The 20612-nt window shown below is 38.3% G+C and overlaps 1 protein-coding gene across 2 annotated transcripts in view; it reads left to right on the top strand.

Annotated features, from left to right (window-relative positions):
* The window catches only part of SNCAIP (synuclein alpha interacting protein), a 49766-nt gene that overhangs the window by 4105 nt on the left and 25049 nt on the right, over positions 1 to 20612 (top strand). For both annotated transcript variants that reach the window (XM_066338431.1, XM_066338432.1), the window contains exons 2-5: positions 5779 to 5851; positions 16153 to 17015; positions 18170 to 18349; positions 19882 to 19995. In XM_066338431.1, coding sequence (XP_066194528.1) covers positions 5779 to 5851; positions 16153 to 17015; positions 18170 to 18349; positions 19882 to 19995 — 1230 coding nt within the window. The remainder of the gene's footprint in view (positions 1 to 5778; positions 5852 to 16152; positions 17016 to 18169; positions 18350 to 19881; positions 19996 to 20612) is intronic.

Raw genomic sequence — 20612 nt, 5'->3', positions numbered from 1 at the left:
CTGCAGGGCTGCTCTCAATATCCATGTATGGATACTGGACATTGCTCTTACACATGGACACATGGACACAAGATCTTCACCTTTTTGTACTTTATGATGTTCACATGGGCCCACACCACAACCTGTCCCAAGGTCCCTCTGGATGGCATTTTATCCCTCCAACAAATCAACCACTCAGCTTAGTGTCATATAAAAACTTGCAAAGGGCATACCTGATCCTGTCATCTATGTCCTTGACAAAGATATTGAGTACTATTACTTGCAGTATGCATCCTTGAGGGACACCACTCATTGTTGGGTTTCACTTGGAGATTGAGCTGTTTGTAACTTGCTGGACCATGGCCAGTTCCTTGTCCATCTATCTGTCAAACCCATGTGTCTCCAAATTAGAGGCAAAGAGGTTTTACTTGGACACAGTATGATGAAGGCATGACAGAAGCTGAGGCAGATGACATCTGTAGCTCTCTCACTCCGTTGTAGGAGGCCACTGTCTTAGTCAGGCACAATTTCCCCTTTGTGAAGCCATGCTGGCTATCTCTAACCACATCTTGGATATCCATGTTTCAGCATAACTTCTAGGAGGATCTGTTCCATGTTCTTACTGGCACTAAGGTATGGCTGACCTACTAGTAGTTCCTGGCGCCCTTCTTTTCATCCTTGTTCAAACAAAATGTGATATTCACTTTTATCCAGTCATTGGAGACTGATGGCTAGGACTGTTAAAATATTCTTAAGAGTGGCTTAGCAGCTACATCTACCAACTCCATCAGGGTTCTGGAATGCAAATATGATGCTTATTTTATAAACTAAGATGATTCTATTCCTGATCTAAATGATATAGTATATTTGACTGTAGTTCAGGCAGCAAAATAGGTTTCTGGGGCTCTTGTTTACATTAAACGAAAGTAATATTCTGTCTGCAGTGACATTAAGCAACCTAGCTGAATATTTTAATTTATTTCTTCATTAGCATTTCTGCTCACAGAAAGGAAGGGAGGAAAAAAGACCTTTAGGTTGCATTAAATGATATATATATTATCAAATGCATGTTTTATGCTTTCACGTTTTTCCTATTTCTCCTGATTTTTACTATAAATTTATTCCCTCCCTTAAGTTTTATGCTGTTGGTATGGTTACCTGAAGGTTTCCTAACCCTTTAACTAAAATGCAGGATTTATATTGCACTGGCAAACTGAGAAAATTGAAACGATTTTATTTTTTGCTTTACAGAAATAATACAAGATAACCTTATCATAACCAGAGTTGCTTGTGCTAAGATACTTGTAAACTGTTAGAGATTGAGTGTATAGATGATTGCTCTGACCATTCTTAACTCAGTACGAGTGAAAGCCAGACTTGGTGTTGCCAGTGTGAGACTGCGCCTGATTTAAAAGTTTGTGAAATGCAAGTGTAGTGATAGATTTCAAATCTAAGTAAAGAGCTGCTGAGTCATCAGGAATTTTGGAACAGCTCAAAAAACTTCTTATGAATCCTTGCCTGGCAGGGAAGGCATAGACTATGCATTGTCAGGAGTATGTATGCCCAAGCTGCCAGCCTCCCATTTACTCGGCACAGGGCCCCTCTTGAGTCCCTTCCTTGGCCACAGGAAGAGCTGGGTCATCCCTCAGGTTAAGGGGTCCTGCATCGATGTGCAGGCACAATCATTAACTGCAGCACATTGATTTATTTACCATCCAGCTGAAGCTCTTTCTTACATTTCTCTTTTTTCTTCCTGTCTCCCATTTCAGAATGAAGCAAAATGCAGATGTCCACTGAGTTGTTCATAGGAAATGTTAGTTTCATCCAGACATTTTGTACCCCTAACAGTGTAAGTGGTGTCTATACAAGCCCCCTTTGAAGCTAAAGGGAAGAATAACATATCAAGTGTCTATATAAGATGCACAACACATAACACAAGTAACCTAACCAGTGTTCCAAAGATGCTCATCACAGCTGTAAGAAGGACATTTGATTAGGGGAGGTGATATTTCCCACATGAATCATACCAGTCTAATCTCTTTCCTTCTCTGTTTTTAGTTTGGAAGCTGCTTAAATTGACACTACTATTGAGAAAAATCTTCCTGAAACATCAGGCCAAGTATTGTTCCTTTACTTTTCCTCAATATATCTTGCTCTTCCCAAATAAATGTCTCAGAAATATAGTGGCATTGCACAGTTAAGAAATGATTAAGAAAATGCATTGTAAAGTTACTAATTTAGTAGGTTTCTAATATCAATGAAACGTTTCGTTTTCTACTATCACAAGTAAACTGAAATGAAACTGCTTGCTTGGAAATATTTGGAAAAAAATCAGCTGTAATGGAGGAAAGTGCCTGTTTTCAGTATGAAAATGAAAGCAAGGAGCTGTGCAGTTAGGATCAGGACAGAGACATTGGTGTCTTTATCCAGTCAAGAGCAATGGTGGCAGTAAATTATTTGAGTTCTGATACTGCAAACAGTTGGATGTGGTCCTTCATGCTTTTGGGGGTTCATGATTATGATAGTGTGGTCTGAAACTCATACTATGCATGCAACTTCACACTTTTACTTCGTTTAGGATACAACAGAATGTTGAAAATAACTTTTGTTTCCTAATTTACTTGGGGTTTTTTACTATTTTGTTTAGTATTTCTCTGCTACTACTCATGGTCAGTTATTTTCTGATCATGAGTAGTAGCAGAGAAATATTAAATGGAAGTATCTCCCTGATACTTGTAGAATGCAACTGCCTCTGCAAGTGGTGGACAAGTGGCACAGAGCAGAATAGACCTATTGAAGATTTTTTTTCTCGTGTGTTTTGTTTAAAATTCATTGCATTAAAAGGTTTGCATTGGCATTAATTCAGATTATGTAGTTTAGAATTCAGATTGATTCAGATTCAGAATTCACTGTAGTTCAGATTCAGTGTTACATAATGAACAAATGTATTGTATCATAAGGAAAGTCCCATTTCCCTGAATTAGCAGTGTCCGTTGGAAAAAGCTGGGAATATCTTGCATTTGTGTGGAATGCTTGCTAATGCTTACTGTCTCATTTGCAGTTGATACTGCTCTTCCTTCTTACAATGTTCTTTAGGGGCTTATTAGAATTCTCTATTTTGGGTTGGATGTAGGTAGGCCTTAAATGCAGAAAAGAAACCCAGACCTCAAACAGTAACCAAAAAATTCCATTCCATGTGTTATCTTAGCAACAAGCTCTTAGTTTGTTACAGAATGTCACCATCAACCACAACAGACTTTAATTAAACCAAGTATCTCAGTAAACATTGACTAATGAAGCAACATGATGTGCTCAGCTCCTGCATTGTCAGCTATGCCCTTGGGCATGGCCCTCAGCTTTGGCTGACATGGTTACTCCAACAGTGAAATGTGAGAGGTAGGGTTTAATTTTGTATTAAAAAAAAAAAAAATGAATGAAGAATTGGAAGTAATTAATTTTAAATGCTGTTGAATAAGCAATAAGTCTTAAATTCTGTTCCAAGGAAAGGTTGTAATCTCAGCTTCTTTTGATGTCCTGTGTAACCTTGAAATTTACAGTTGAAGAAAAGCTAGAAAACATTACTTGTGATTAAAACTGGAGCTAGATATGTGAGAAATCAGTTCTAGTAGGAAGGGCTGGGAATGGATTGTTTTTATGGTTGGAAAAGGTCCATTTGAAAAAGTAATTTTAGTTGCTTCCTGAACCAAAAGCTGGTTCTTTACATTTTACCCACAAAATACAGAAGGCAGAAGTAGAAATTTGCAGAAGTCTTTTTGAGGACAGAGGTAAGTGGGAGGAAATCCATTATTAAAATCAGACCAATAATATTAAAATGCGTAACAAATTTATAAAGATTCAATAGACTTTTTGTGGTACAGCAGCTAACAATACATTTTAGAGCAATGTTGAAACAGAAGAAAGAATCTGGTTTTCCAAGAAAGAACAGGAAAAAGACAAAAAGAAGACAGCTTTCTGTTTTTGAAGTTGCCTGACAAAACACATAGCAATAGAATACAAAAGGCCTCTTTCTAATTGAATTACAAACTGTGTAATAGTTTAAACTGCAACAGCTGGTCTTATGAAGCTACCATATTCCTTGGAGATGTGCTCCTTGGATTCTTTTAAGAATCTTACTAGTCCAGTTCAACATTACATTCTAAGTCTTTGTGCTGAAATAGCAAGATGTATAGCTTAATATCTCAGGCCTTATTAAACAATAACTAAAGTGAAGTACAGCACATGGTGTTTGTCCATATCTGTGTTTAACTTGTATTAATTTGTGTTTAGTAGCATCTTTCTCTCTGTCTCAGCTCTGTTCTTTTTTGCTTTAGGCTGTCACATCCTGAAGCAGTCACAGCCTTATAGGCAACTTCTTGTTCAATGGGGATTGGAATCACTGGGTAGTTCTGGATGCTGCTACACATTTTAATTAATAAATTCAGTGTTGATCCTGGGAATACTTTTGAGGGTTTTTTCTTGTGGTTAAGATTTCTCAATACATCTCTGAATTAGGTCAGCAAGGGAAAAAGTAGGACCTGGGAGGTTCTCTAGGCTCAGTGAAGTAACTACAGTCATTTCAGTAGCAGTCTTAAACTTGCACCAGAAAAGAACATTACTCCGCAAATGGTCACATGAACTTGAATTTAGATTATTTTGAAGGAGATTTCCAGCTGTGCTTTAGAAACATCAAACACTGAATGACAAACTGTCAGCAAAACCCAAGACAATGTATCATCGTTTCATTTCTGTGTGGAAAGTTCATATGGTTTCATATGTAGTTGTTTTGCTTCATTGGTCAACAGCACACCAGCTAAAAATATGTTTCTTTGAAAACATATGGTGTTTGTGTATTCTTAGAAAAAATTCAGTTGTGCTAATCCTAAATACTTTTTTTCTATGTAAGTTTCCAAAATGCTGCTTTTAATTGGGTCTTTTTTGTATAAGCAAATAATTGATATTTCTTTCACAGACATAATGATTTTCATTTGTTTAAGTGGAGATTACTGTTATATTTAAGCGTTTGATGAAGGAAGACCTGCTAGAAAGCAACTGATTATCAGAATGTATGGTTTTATAACACTGGATCCTGTGTCTTTCCAAAGGTATTCCACAGGTGCATAAACTAAAAAATTCTGTTTAGTAAAATAGTTATGGCACCTCTGTTTTTGGTTTTTTTCTCATTTTTGGATGGTTAATGCAGAGAATGACATGCTGATCTATATCAGACGTGTTTTGTCACATCAAAATAATATTACAAGTTTGCTTTAATAAAGCCCAGGTTAGAGAAATGATGCTGTCAGCTTATATGTGTGAGTACACACACCCCTCTCTTAAATCAGATCTCTCCAGTGCAGATATTTACATACTGGTTTGTGACAGCTTGAATTCTAATTTTTAAACATGGTAATTGTTGCAGTGCAACACCATAATAGGTGCACAGGTGGGCAAAATGAGACCCTTGAAGTTGACAGTGTAGCCTGAATGGGGTCTGGCCTGAGGCATCTCACATTGCTTTGCGTTGTATTTGTGACTTGAATAATGGTGACCTCTAGGAAGGAGAAATGTGAGGTGAGGAGGTGCTTTGCTCTAGCTTTGAATGTCTGTTTCATGTGTCTCAAGGTGGGAAACAAAATCAAGTGCCATCTGCTTTTTTCATGCAACCTAAGAAGACCATCAGACTGCCAGAAACAGCCTTGGTTTATAAATTTAGTTAGTGTCTATAGCACTTGAACCTCTTGAAAATCTTACTTTTTATGTTTTTTAGTTATTACCACTATACATTTTTCTCCTTTTTTACAGTATTCTGTAACTTCTCTCAAGACCATCCCAGAATTATGTAGAAGGTGTGATTCACAAAATGAAGACAGATCAGGTATGATGCCCATTTCTGTCCACCAATAATAATCTAGGCTTTTTTTTTTAAATCTTGTACAGTTTGGCAACAATGGCTTCTTGGCAGTGTCCTGTTGTTTTGTTTTTTCTCATTTATGTACAGTGTTCTGGAAACATGAGTTTCTTTCTTTTTCAACAGATGTCAGTTCATTAGAAGGAAAGAAAGTTCCAAAAAAGGATTTGGCTGTATACAGATAAATGTAGGGCTTCATCTCAGCAGCTCCAAACCACAGTATGTGCAACAATTTACTTGAAAACCCAAGAAACCATTGGTGACAAGACGTAATAATGTAGGCGCCAATGAAAAAATGTTGGATACATTTACTACCCATATGGCCAGGACCAGTCTGAGGGATGATGTTTTGCCAGAGTCTGAAACTCTGTATCAAGGATGCTACATGATAGAATCTACTCTAAGGCATACTGTAATAGTTAAGATTAAAGCTGAGTTTTTTAGTTTAATAGTGTAAACTAAATTAAGAATCATGGCATATAGATGAGAACCAGCTGGAGACCTTCCCTCTGCCCCCTGACAAAAAGTGCATTCAGTGTTGTTTTTCACTCTGTAAATCAGATTAATCCGCTTTTATTTTCTCTTCCTGATGGAGGAGAAATGAATTGGTAAGAGAAGCACTTTTGTTGAGCTGTGAGAAATTTATTGTGCTTTTTGATCTTTTAATTGAACTTTTGTTAATGTTGTTTCATCAAGTACTTTCATAACAGAAACAGGAGATCTGGAATTCATGGGATGATACAAGGAATTTAGAACCATGCTATGCTTCAGCAACTTTTAGTTCTATATTTCCTTTCAGATATTTTAAAATTTCTTTTAAAATTTGTGTTTTGCTTAAATGGAAACTTTCTGATTGATGTTTCTTCTAACAGGGTTATTAAAGGCCAGATCACTGCATGCCACTGTCCTTGGCAATAAAGAGAAGCAAAGCTCTCCTTACAATACTTGTTTGCAGATTTTCCCCCACATGGGTACAGCAGTGATTGCACACACAGTATTACCTTTTGCAAGCAAGATCAGGGATGAAGTGTAAAGGGTGAAGACTCCTGATCCACCCCCCTCAAACTAGGAGCCCTATCTCCTTCTACCCCAGTCTCTCCTCATCATCTCCCATCTTCTCCTCCATCCTTCCCGCCATATTCCCCTCTTTCTTCCCATCATGCCCCGTTACACCCTTCTACCCTTGCTCTGCCTCATCCCTATCCCTTCTCTTCTCTCTTCTTCCTTCCTTCCTTCTTGGTGGTTCTTGCCCCCTTCCTCATCCCTTGCATCATGCCATCTTACCCCTTTGTCCCATTTCCTTCACCTTTTCTTCCTGTCTCCTTCCTTTCTTACCCATTCTTACTCCAGCTCTTCCTGCTCTCTCCCTGTTTTTCTATTGTCACATCATTGCTCCACATTGTTCTTCTCCCACTCTTCTCCCATTCCTCCTGCCTCCATCTCTTCTCCTTTTCTCATTTTCACCCACTTCTTCCCCCTTCTGCTCCTCCTTCTTCCCTGCCATTCTCCATGGCATTTAATCCCTCATTGCTCCCCACATGCTCCCACCATTCTCTCCCATTTTCCTCCTGCCATTTTTCTTTCTCCATTTAAAATTCAGGTAGTAGTCGTAAAGTAAAATGCAGTCCAATAGTAAGGATGAAATGCTGGTTATGAGCTTTTCCTTTGGATTATGGGATGCTGACAACTTACTGTGTGTCTCTCTTGGTCCATGGTTGCCTCTGCAGGCAGACTTTTTTTGATTATGATTTTAATTGTATCATCTCATCTATTCCCTTGAAAAGGAATACTCATCTATTCCCTTGAAAAGGAGTTGACAGAAGCAAGTACAGGGATTGCTGAAAGACAGTAGTAGCTCTGGGGTTTCCGCCAGTGGAGGTTAATTGCAGATTTGTTAAAAGTCTTGAGTAAAAAAGAGGTCTTCTGCACTGATAGTAGTATTGGCAAAGTGGAAAAAGTATTAAAAGCTGGGTTTTCTTACTACTTACCTCTTATTTTGGTGAATAGGAGATAGTACTGAAACAGGGTTTTTTTTAACTCTGTTTAATCAGAGTGCGTAACAGGAGTGCATCACTTGACATGTCTCTGCAAACTTCCGTATTTCAAGTATCTTGAAATATAAACAGATCTGGATTAGTCAACACTGTGTAAGGCCCCATTTGATAACTTTTCATAGTTGCTTTTGACACAGTCCTTTGCCTTCCCTGTAGTGTAGGTCATTAAAATAATGTTGCCAAAGTATTGATGATGTGTGCTATTTTTTATGAAAATGGATTGTATCATAGTTTTTTTATTCTACAGTGTGAAGCATTCATACTATTTTATATCTGCACTTCACTGCTAATTCAAGTAGTTAGAAATACTAACTACTCAGGTTTTACAAAGTGCTGATCCAGCTTTCTACTTCATACTGACTCCTGCTTAGTTAGATGTTGCATTTCTCCTTTAAAACAAAGAGGACTATGAAAGTAGAACTATCCAAGAATTATTTTTTCTGAAGAGCTAAAAGAAGAACTAAAAGTTAAGCAAATGTTGACCACTGTTAAGACATGTCATCATCTAAAAAGCAATTGTCTGTCATCTTTGTCTCAGGAAAATACTTAGTTCACTAAGACAGCTAAGACGAAGTTATGGAGAAAGTAAGATTCAACGTTATACTTGAAAAAATAATATATATATATGTACACATATAAAACTATATATATATACATATACAGGCAACTATTTTCACCAGCAGAATTGTTAGAACAAATGTAAACCAGACCAGTTACTCATTATGGAATTATATTCCTTAACTATATGGCTAATAATACGGAAGTGTTACTATTTGTTGTTTGCAGATAAGTTTGGTAACTAGCTTTGTCATTCTGATTTTCTTTTGCCCTTTCATGTAAACATTTTATAATGAGTTAGTACCATATGAGAGTATTTGGTTACATCGTTTTCAAATTACTCCAAGCCCTTTTAATTCTAGGCGCAAATACTGGTGTTTAGAAGTCAGCCTGTCTTCTGAAGCGTTTCGCATAATTCCTTCAGCAGGCTTTTTGGGGCTTTTTAACTATTTCTGACTGTCTGTAACTTTTGCTCAGATTACTTTTGGAAAGGGACATGTTAGAAATTCTGACAAACTTTTTTCCCAATGTTTAGTTTTTCCTCCTTGAAATGCAACCATCACCTCCCTTTATTGGACAGCACTGGCTGGCTGGTGGTGTGTATTGTTGGGAAGGTCCTGTCCCTGCCTTACTCTTCTGCAAGATGTGCATGACAGTCATGCAGCAGCACAGTCTCAGTCCTGACTCAGAATCAAAGAATCACAGAATATTCTGAGTTGGAAGGGACGCACAAAGATCATCAAAGTCCAACTCCTGGCCCTGCACAGGACTCGCCAAGAGTCACACCACTCTGTCACTGAGAGCATTGTCCAAACAGTTCTTGAACTCTTGTCAGGCTTGTGCCATGACCCCTTCCCTAGGGAGCCTGTTCCAGTGCCCAACCACATAGAAAAGGGTGAAAAACCTTTCCTGATATCCAGCCTAAACCTCCCCTGACAGAGTTTCATGCCATTTTCCTGAATCTTGTCACTGTCACCACAGAGAAGAGATCAATGTCTTTCTCTCTGCTTCCCGTCATGAGGAAACTGTAAAACTGCGGTGAGGTCTTCCCTCAGTCTCCTCCAGGCTGAACATACCAAGAAACCTCAGCTGCAGCTCCTGTGGCTTCCCCTCAGGCCCTTCACCATCCTCATGGCCTTCCTTTGGACACTCTCCAACAGCTCAATGTCTTTTTTGTATTGTGGCACCCAAAACTGCCCCCAGCACTCGAGGTGAGGCCACCCCAGTGCAGAGCAGAGCAGGACAATCCCCTCCCTCGCCCAGCTGTGATGCTGTGCCTGAGGAACCCCAGGACACGGGGGTCCTCCTGGCTGCCAGGGCTTTCAACTTTCCATTGACCAGGACCCCGAGGTCCCTTTCCATGGGTCTGCTTTCCAGCCTCTCATTCCCCAGTCTGTCTGTACATCCAAGGTTACTCCATCCAAGGAGCAGAATTCGTCACTTTCCCTTCTTCAGCGTCATACAGTTGGTGATTGCCCAGGTTTCTAATTTATTGAGGTCTCTCTGTTGGGCCTCTGTCTTCAGAGGGAGTAACCAGCTCCTCCTAATTTTGTATCATCCACAAACTTAACTTAATATTCCTTCAAGTCCTGCATCCAAGTCCTGTATGACTTCTCTGAGTCCTTGGATTGAGGGAATTCTGACTCAGGAAAATTCCAAGGGATCCTTGGAGCCAAAGTATATGTGCCAATACCCCCAGATTACAAGGGAAAAGATATATAGATATATGGTATTGGCAAAAATATTCAGGGAAAATTGCTGTTTGTCCACAATAAAGTGTGATTAAGGGCAATTGTTCTTTTCTACAATCATGCACCAAGATGATGATCTTTTAGGTAGCATAATAACCACTAAGGTGGATGTTATCTCAGTTGTTTAGAGCAAGGTGTTAATTAACTCCAAGACTATGGGTTTAAGCCCTGTACAGACCATTTACTTAAGAGCTGGACTCAATCATCTGTGTGGATCCCTTCCAACTCAGAATATTCTGTGATTCTGTAACTTTTTTTATCCTCAAAGATAGAAAATTAAAGAGTGCGGTATAGAAATGGACCTAGCTAAGCACATATTTCCTGAAATGAAGTGTTAGCCGGAATGCCCATTTGATTTCCAGCGTTGTTTAATATAGACTGATGAACTGAAAAAAGAAATCAGTTCTTTATGTTTTTGTTATTAAGCATGAAATTGGTTGCATTCTTTCCAGGCAAATTTTTTAAGGACACTTGAGCAAATGGTTCAAGACAACTGTGTTCAACAAGCTTCACTGAACCATGTCATTGGTGAAGTATATTCTGTCATCTGTGATGCCTTTCCATTGTCATTAAATGGATGTTTCAAATGAGGGCAATACACTACTCTAGATCTTTATTCACAGATTGGTAATACCAAATTCACTTTTAATGCCCAGCAGTTATCCTTCTGCACTGCTTAATTCATTCCCAAAGAAACTGCCATTTGAAAAATTGTTCAAAATATTCATTTCCTAATTGAGAAAAATAAATGAAAGAACATAAAATTACAGAAAATTTCTGTATCAAGCTCTTGGTAGTTTTTAGTTGTATGAGAAAATAAAGTAAAATTTCATTTGGAAGCAGTGTTAGAAGGCATCAGTTTTACAGACTTGTTCTCCAAATGTCTCCGAGGTAAATATGTCTGAAATAATACAATACTGATTGGATCATTCCTTGGTAGAACACTAAAGATTTTTCTTAGTAAAAAGCCAATGGTACTAGCTACATATAAATTCTTTTCCTACCTAATTTTTTGCACCCTCCCTCTTCCTTTTTTTCACATTTTGTGCCAGAATGACCTCTTTGATTTTTCATGAGAACTTTGCTTTCTACCTTCCTTTTACATCCATAGATCAGTCTATACAAGAGTAAACCAAATTTATTAATTTCAAAATTTCCTTTGCCTTTCCTATATTCTCTATTTGAGCATGACAGCTTTTATATTATTCTCCCTCAAGCCAAGAGAAGAAAAAAATATACATTCACTGAGACACAAAATGTTTGAATTACCTGGAAAAGATGCACTGTTATTTAAAAGCATTACCTTTTATTTACCCTGTATACTCTTTCTTTCTTGTTTAGAGTGACTTGAAGTTCCACTTAAATGGGAACAAGCTCTCTCCATTCTTATCTGTGTAGGGTTGTTCTTTGGTTCAGGTTCTCATGCTACAGAGCTTATGTTAAAGAACTCTTAATATGTATTCCTGGTACAGGTTATTGATATTTTAAAACTGTAAAACAGTGCCACCTTCAGTCAAAATTAATTCAGTTAAATATGTATTTTGTGATATTAATAAAGGAGTAAATAGATATTCAGATCTGGCTCTGATGATCCATTGATTTATAAGAGACACCCCTTCCTCTATCACATGGGGCGCACATATTTCTGTATGTGTTGCAGATACATTGGTGATAACAACCATGAGTTTTTGGAAAGTTTCCCCAGTGTAGTCAACACTTCAGTAGCTGTATACAAAGTCAGAATTATAGTGCTTTAAATGAACCTGGAATTAACATGGATCTTAATTGATTCAAGTCTCTGCTGAAGGCATATCACAAGGAAGAACCTCAGGCATTTCTTTCAGATGACAGTAAAACTCCAAATTAAGTACTGCAGAAGCTGCCTGTCACGAGTGTAAAATTTCATCTGTGCATGAGGTTATCTTGATGATTGGAGAAAACTCTATTACCCTGTAGTTTACAGAGGCTTGTATACCAGATAAAACTCCACCTCTCACCATGCTCCAAACATAGAGATGACCAAAAAACAATCTGAAGTCAACAGAGGCTTCCAAATGGAAACATATAATAAAGATCACTTTTGATTCCTGAAAATAGAATCAGATGGGGATTAAATTGAAAGAGAAGTTGCTTCATAGCTGCCTGCTTTTCTGCCTATTTTCCCCCAGTAGTTCTAGAACATTTATAGGTAAATAAATAGATAAGAAAATCTATCCATAAACCTGCAGGCACCTGGACTCACTTATGTTTTGTCTTCCTCAAAAAAAAAACAAACCATAGAGCACAATATATGGTGAAGAACTAGATCAGCAAATTTGACCCTCGCAGGTTTTCATCAGATAAAGAGGATTTTTTGTGCTGAAGACACTTCAGGTCAGTTGGGCAGCTAACACTTCTTTACTGATGTGGATAAAGTCTGCAGTTTTAGTGTTCCTTGCTCTTTTTACCTTAGTAATATGATTATAGGATTATCCAAGTCTCTTATATTAATGAATAAAAGTTTGGGAAAGAATTTTGACACATAGTTGGGGGAAAAAAAATTCATCACCTTTTCAGGGTATGCCAGAATTATTTGTCAGATTCTGGAATCAAACTAGCTGCTCCACATTCTATCGTCCTGCCTTAAACTCAGACCATCTTTTACTATTGTTTATAAAATAATCAAACAGTATTTATTTGACCCAGACTTTTAATGGCCCCTGTCTGAGTTCATAAGTATGGAGAGATAAGCAAGAGGCTTTTCCTCTGGAGCAGCTGTTTAAGACTACTCAATGTAACTCCTGCTGTGCTGGTGCCTTGGAGGCTATAGGCAGCACTTACTTTTGCTTCTTCAGGGAACAAGCATCTGGAAGCAGAAAGAAAGATTGAAGCCATGTCCTGGTCCAGTCCTGGCTGTGGCTTCAGTGTCATGTGGAGGGAAGCTATGCTGTAACTGCCTAAGGACTGATGCAGCTCCCAAGGAGTAAATGGCACAAAATAAAACTGTGTCTGCTAGTCTGACTTGGTTTTGTCCCCTCAGCTATATGGTTAAATACTATATTTTGATCCTTTATTAAAAGCAGTGGAAATTCATCATCTCAGTTAAGTGAGGAGGATGTTTTTAAGTCAGTAAAAATATTGCTAACTAGTTTTGGTGTTCCAGGTTTTTTGTTTGTTTGTTTGTTTGTTTGTTTGTTTTTTATCCTGGAAAAACAATTTGTAAAGAGATGTTGGGAAAAAAAACAATGAAAAATGGAAGTACCTTACTCTGCCCTAGCTTTAATGAAAGTAAGGAGAAATACATGATTTCACAATTATTTGAGGAAGATTTGTAACAAACATCATTGCTTCTTCTCAGTGCCCGATTTTACAGTTTGGTCACCAGGGTTTTATGGAAGTGCATGTTATTAAAGTTAAAACTTGAAGAAAATGAAGCAACAAAATAAATGTAAGCTTAAACATAGTGACGACAAACAAAATGTTGATGCCTTCTCCTCTGTCTAGACCCCTGTGTTGAAAGCAGTGTTTTCATAAAACTCAGACAGAATTCATTTCCATACTGAGTGCTTAATAGTTCCTGTCAGAACAAAACAGCTGGGAAACATATGGTATCCATTTCCCTGTATCACTTGGAAAAAATTTCACATGTAAATAAAACCAACATAAAAGTGAAGGCCTTTGAACCTAGAATCTTATACAATACATAAATAAGTCAGTACAGTGCGTTCTTTGTATTGGCCCACTAAGTTACATGCCTTTTGATTATTATTTTTTTTATTTCTCCTTCAGAAATGTTTTCTTAAGCACTTCCAAAAGTATTAATGTAATTTTCAGACATCCATAACTACTAAGCCATACTAATCTTTTGCTTCAGATATTAATGTTGCACTGAAAGTGTAGATATCTGTTTCCTTAGGAAGGTGTTCATGGCAAGTTGTGTGTTTTGACCACAAATTTGATCCCACTGATATGCAGTTAGCACATGTTATAAATCTGCTTTGTTTAAACAGTATTCTTGACTTTAGGAATGCATTAACTCTTAGTGTACATTAAAAGGGGCATAGTAACTGCCTAAATGATTTTGGAGTTTTAGTGCTGTCCCTCAACTGAAAATAATGAAGGAAAACTCTTTGCCAGAGTTCCGCTAATTTTGGTCATCAATATCACCAGCTGAGACTTTGAAAGTGTGCAAATTCAATAGGATTGAGTTCAAGTGCAGTAGGATTAAGAGTTTGGTTTATTTGAGCTCCTTTCTTTCTCTCAAGTCAGATTCACTGGTCAAACTGTCCTGCAGTACACTGAAATAATTGTCTGGGAGGTCCAGAGCTATATGTGGGTACGGGTGGGGCGGGGATACACATGTTATACATATAAGGGATGGCAAGTTTGACAGAGAAGCCCAGCACAGAGAGAAGTTCAGAAGGAACATCACACCTCAATAAGTAGGCTTAATTTTTAGATCAGAGAATCACAAAATTGTTTAGGTTGGCTGTGTCCACTTAAGATCATCTAGTTCAATGACTGTGCTTGATCAGGGGCAGCTAGAGCAGATTAAGCCAGATTTGTGTCTGATAAATTCTCAGTATCTCTAACAATGGAGATTTCAAAAAGTCTCTGGGCAACTATGCTAGTGTTTGACTAGCCACAAAATTTAAAAAGTGTTTCCTTGTATTCAGATAAAATTTCTTATATTTTACTTTGTGCTGGTTGCCTTTTGTCCTGTCACGGAGACGAGCCTTGTTACCTCTTCTTAATGATAAGATTCCTCCTGACACTTTACTTCCCCAAGCTGAACAGTCCCAGCTCTCAGATGGTGTTCATGAATTTCTAGTTCTTGTAGGAAATTACATCTTTCAGAGGAAACAGGGCTTAAGAATTGAGTTGTTGTTATTGGCACTAGAACAAATCCACTAAAAAGTTTTGACTAACTCTTTTATTGCCCTCCCAGAAAATCATCCTACTCTTATGATGCCTCTCAATGAAGAGCAGAGTGCAAACTAACATGGCTGGACAGGACCCCTGTAAATGTCACTAGGCTATTATCCACAGGATAGATCAGGTTGGAAGGGCCCACAGTGGGTTATGTGGTACAACCTCTCTGCTTAAGCATGGCCATCCTGGAGCGTATGGCATAGGATTGTTCCCAGGTTGTTCTTGAATATCTACAGTGCAGGAGACTCCAAAACTCTCTGGGCAATCTGTTCCAGTGTGCAGTGACCTATGCAGTATAAGGAGTTCTTCCTTGTGTTTGGGTGGAACAGCCTGTGCATCACTTTCTGCCTCTTGCTTCTCCTGGTGTTGCTGAGCGCTGCTGAGCAGAGCTTGGTCCATCTTCTTGACACCCTCCCTTCAGATACTCATAGACATTGATGAGGTCCTGCCTCAGTTGTCTCTCCTCAAGGCTGAACAGGCCCAGCTCCCTCAGCCTTTCCTGGTAAGAGAGATGGTCCTGTCCCTTATTAGTAACAGCCCTCTTCTGGACCCACTCCAGTAGCTCCATGTCTCTCTTGTACTGAGGAGCCCAGAACTGGGTGCGGCACTCCAGATGTGGCCTCATCCAGACCAAGGAAAGGGTGAGGATCACCTCTAGTGATTGCTGGCAATGCTTTTCCTGATGCACCCCAGGATACATTGGCCTTCTTGGGCACAAGCACACATTTGCTCATGGCCAACTTGTGTTCTCGGTTAGAACTTGATTAGAACTATTTGTAATTATTATGTGTCCTTGAAGAAAGGTTTTTTTTTTTATGAATGTAGAATTCTTCAGTTTTGATAGAGATGCTATTAAATCTGTTTAGTTATGAATGTGGCATGTTATCACATAATTCTTGTTTCCGGTGTTGGGCCAGGTGTATTTTTAAAGCATGCTATCATATCACATGTCAGGTAGCACTCACTGCTAAATCAAATTCCTCTACTTCTCTAGTTTCCAGTAGCAGCTGGAGCTGTGGGGTCTCAACTCTTCTTGGAAATGCACAGAAACCAACAGGAATTGCAGATGTGTGCAATAAATTCAGACCAGTGAAGAGGGTTTCTCCATTAAAGCACCAGCCAGAAAGCTCTGAGAACAATGAAAGTGATGACCAGAAGCACCAGAAGGGAGAATACCAGAAAGGCAGTGATTCTCAGTCTGCACCTCCAAGTGGTGACCAGAGTCCAGGAGAAGGAGAGAGCCTTAAAAGCAAAATTACCGAGCCTGCTGTTCTGCTTGGGGAGCTGGAGCACTATGACCTGGATATGGATGAAATTTTGGATGTGCCTTATATTAAATCAAGTCAGCAACCTGTTCCTTTTACTAAAGTAGCTCCTGAGAAAAAACTTCTAAGTGTATGTTCAACCGTGAATGGCCTAAGTGTCAAGGCCTGTCCTGCAGGGAGCACAGAGAGCTCGCCTGCTGGCGGGACGCAGTTCTGTGTGCTGTCTCCTGTGAAGGGCGCTCAGCTGAGAAAAACACAACCCATTGTCCTTGATCAGCACAAGCGTTCAGCAGAAGAATTAGAGCTTTCCCAGCCTTTAGTGAAGTGTAGCTCAGCCCACGAATCTGAAGCCCAGGGCAAGGGCTTCCTCAGCCGGACACTTGCTGATCCTGCTGTTCACAAAGCTGAGAAGACTGTGCCGAACTGCCACCGGAGGACTTTCCACCTGCAGGCAGCACTGGCAGAAGGCAAGCAGCTAGAGGAGCTGAGTATGAACTGGAGCAGTGCAGGGGGCCCAGAAGAGAGAAGCGAAGAGGTGAAAAAAATTAAGAGCATCTTAAACATTGTGAAGGAAGGCCAAATATCTTTACTGGTAAGTATCATCTTTTTCATAAGAAATATAGAATAAAAGGGTATCTATGATGTGGGTTGTTAAGCCAGCTAAGCTATTTTGAACCACTGCCCTTTTTATCTTGCAGACTCCTTAGAAATTAAGCATATGGGCTTCCAAATGGAAAGTATTAATATTTAAATAAAATATGTAGCAAAACCAAGATACTAGTTTTATGTATGCATTGCCAAGATGGCTATTTTATGCAGTACACTGAAATTACAAAGAAGGCAGACACTTTAGCTAATAGGATCACTTAAATATCAAATTTAAATCCTAACTGAGTTTTGCCTTTCACATTTGTGGGTCACTTTGCTCAATTATTGCTGTTTTACCACTGTTGTTATGTAGAGGTTGATAATGGGAACAGAGAGGCTTCTGTTGTATTCTGATTATTATTCAGGAGTGTTTATGCTGTCTTGTTGCAGCAGCATTCTCAGGCAGGAGCTTTCTTTAAAGCTTCGTTGGCCTGTGACCCATATGAAGGTTTTTTTAGTAAATTCCAGCACTGTGATCAGGCACTGTCAGTGATGGCTTCTAAAGTTGCAAATTAGCAGAATGATACCGAGCATGTGCTCTCCACACGGATCAGCTGGTGGAGGCATGGTATGTGCATAAAAACTGTTTTTCTTAGATTTTTGTTTAGCTTCACTGTTTAGCAGTCTAGCACAAGCACAAAGGCATGCCATTAACATAAAAGCAAGAACAAAGGAAGATATTTAAAACTAGACAGAGGCAGAAGAGAATATTAGATTACCCATTAAGAAATAAAAGCAAGTTAAATTCATCCTGAAATAGGAATTGGGGGTAAAAAAGAGGACATCAGAGGTAAGAAAATATGTATTTTTTCCATACTGGTTGAAATGTCTTTACTAAGTACACTTATGGAACAATACTCTGGCAAGACTGCATAACTCTAGGAACTTTGTTATTGCTACTCCTTGAATCTGTATTCAGTCTTCTGTTTTTCTTTTGGAGTTTCTCAATCCAATTGTTCTGTCTTTAAATTAGAATTGGGCAGAAAATTTTCTCTTCATCATTTTCTCTTCATCATTTTCTCTTCATCATTTTCTCTGCATAAATGCATCTTTTTATCCTTATTGTTACTAACATACAGCTGTGGCTTTTTTTAACAGCCACATTTAGCAGCAGATAATCTGGATAAGATCCATGATGAATGTGACAACAATCTGTTGCATGTAGCAGCATCAAAGGGACATGTAGAATGCCTACAGCATCTCACTTCTTTGATGGGTGAAGACTGTTTGAATGAACGAAACATTGAGCAGCTAACTCCAGCTGGATTAGCAATAAAGGTAACGGGCCCTTTCTCTACTTTAACATGTCATAAAGGTCATTTAGTTTCCTCCTGTGATGGCAGTAAGAAAGGCACCCTGCAGGATGTTATTTTTCAAGCTTTATAAGTGAGAAAAATCCCACCCCTGTTGGCTGGTACTACATAAGCAAAGTAAAATTGATTACTACATAAGAGGTAATATCCAGTGTATAACAATGAAAATTTTTACATTGTTGTCAATGCATATGCATTAATTTTTAAATCAGTCTACTGAATCTAAAAACTATTTGTTATATTTCATACAGCTTTCACTTAACTTGGATTCTGTTGTTTCTTTAGGGACAATAAACTGTTTCTTGGATTTTTTTTAAACACTGGTATAATCTTGTAAGACAAGTATGAGAACAAGTTTACAAAAGCACTTTGAGGTGAAAATTCTTAGTTGTCTAAAGCAGTTGCATCAAACTTAAAATACATGTTGCAGAACAACCTGTTAAAATCTGAAAAACTTAATGTTCAAGTATACAGGAAAACTTACTATGTAGGAAAATATGAAAATTCATGGTGTTACTACACTAAAATAGAAGATAGTGCAAGAAGGATGATGATTTAACTGTAGTGGTTCTGGTTCATTAGTGGGAGTGAATAGTTAAATGTCATTCCTTTTATCTTCTGAATACCCTAAGGACAAAGAATGGAAGGGGTGAAACATAATGCAAGATTTTCTATTTCTTTGGGGGCATTTATTGTTACTTGTTTCCTGGGAAAAGTATAGAAACTGAGAAGACTGGTGGATTCCAGACTGCAGTTTTGCATATTTGAGGCATCATTACAGGGCCCTAGTGCAGGTGGCAGAGTTGGGGATTTTTTTATTTTTCTAGGCAAAACCATATGATTAAAAAATTAAACTGATACCTCGTGGCAATAATGAAATGCTCCAAAATCTTGGTCCTTGTCAGATTGTATAGTTACAGTCTGCCAGTTTAAAGTCTTACAAAATTTTAGCAATTTTTTCTTGCTTGCTTTTTCAAGATAGGTATACAATATGTAAGCCAATAAATTCTGATGCATATCACTTTTGTGGAAAATAGGTGCACACCTCACATTATGGGAGTTACAGTAGTATAAAGGAGGAGCAAGAAAAATAAATACCATTGTATCAGTGTTGAAAACCACTCTGGAAATAAGGATCACAAGCCACAAGTTTAGTTAAGCCACATCACATAAAGGCTCTCACAGAACATTGCAATGACCCAGGAGAAGTCCAGTCATGAAGGTCATTGTTAGAAACACTTGTGCTGGGGCACCCTCACTTACAGGAAGAACTCCAGCACATTTACAGTCTCTTGTGTGAATGACAAAGCATTATTGGAAGTAAAGGAACCAATTGTTAAATACGCCAATCTTTCTGCAGAAAAAGACAGAAGGCTTGTTCTTTAAATTCTTAATCAAACTGGAAATTTTTAATCATTCTGATAAGCTTTTTGCTGTCTAGTAGATGTGTTTAGAAAGGAAACAGCTGGTATTTAGACTTTTTCTTTGCTTGTTTAGAATGGTCAGCTGGAATGTGTTCGGTGGATGGTGAGCGAAACAGAAGCTATTGCAGAACTCAGTTGCTCGAAAGACCACCCAAGCCTTATTCATTATGCAGGTTGCTATGGCCAGGTATGACTTTCTTTTACTTTCAGAAAAAGATTACTTAGATGCTTATACATGAATTTAAATGAAAGTATATGTGTAATTTTGTGGCTTTTAATTACAGGTGTTCTGAATTTGGTGAAGTATAGTCAAACCTTTCCCAATTTAGTCTGCATAATTTTTATGGCATTTTCCCTCCAAAATTGATTGTTTGGTTGTGGTTTGGTTGGTTGGGTTTTGTTTTATGAGGTTTCAGTAATGGCAAGGAGAAGATTAGCTGGCATATTAGGTCAGACAGTAAATCCCAAGAATGTTTACAGATATCAGCTGTCATCTAGAGGACTCACACGACACACCAGAAGAGCAACAAAATTTTTCAACTTACGAATTCATTATATTGGCAGTGAAGTGTAGGGGAACTTGAACATCATCTGTCTAGCTTTAGCCACTTTCATTGAAAACTACATACAAAAATAAGCTGTAGATTCACAGAATATTCTGATTTGGAAGGGACCCACAAAGGATCATGTAGTCCAGCTCTTAAATAAATGGCCCATATGGGACTTGATCCCACAAGCTTGGTGCTGTCAGTACTATGCTCTAGCCAGCTGAGCTAACTGTAAATCAATCCTGTTTCACAACTA

This window comes from Sylvia atricapilla, chromosome Z (assembly GCF_009819655.1).
Source record: "Sylvia atricapilla isolate bSylAtr1 chromosome Z, bSylAtr1.pri, whole genome shotgun sequence".
Taxonomy (NCBI): domain Eukaryota; kingdom Metazoa; phylum Chordata; class Aves; order Passeriformes; family Sylviidae; genus Sylvia; species Sylvia atricapilla.
Note: the sequence above shows the minus strand (reverse complement) of the source record. Positions and strands in the feature narration are given on the sequence as shown.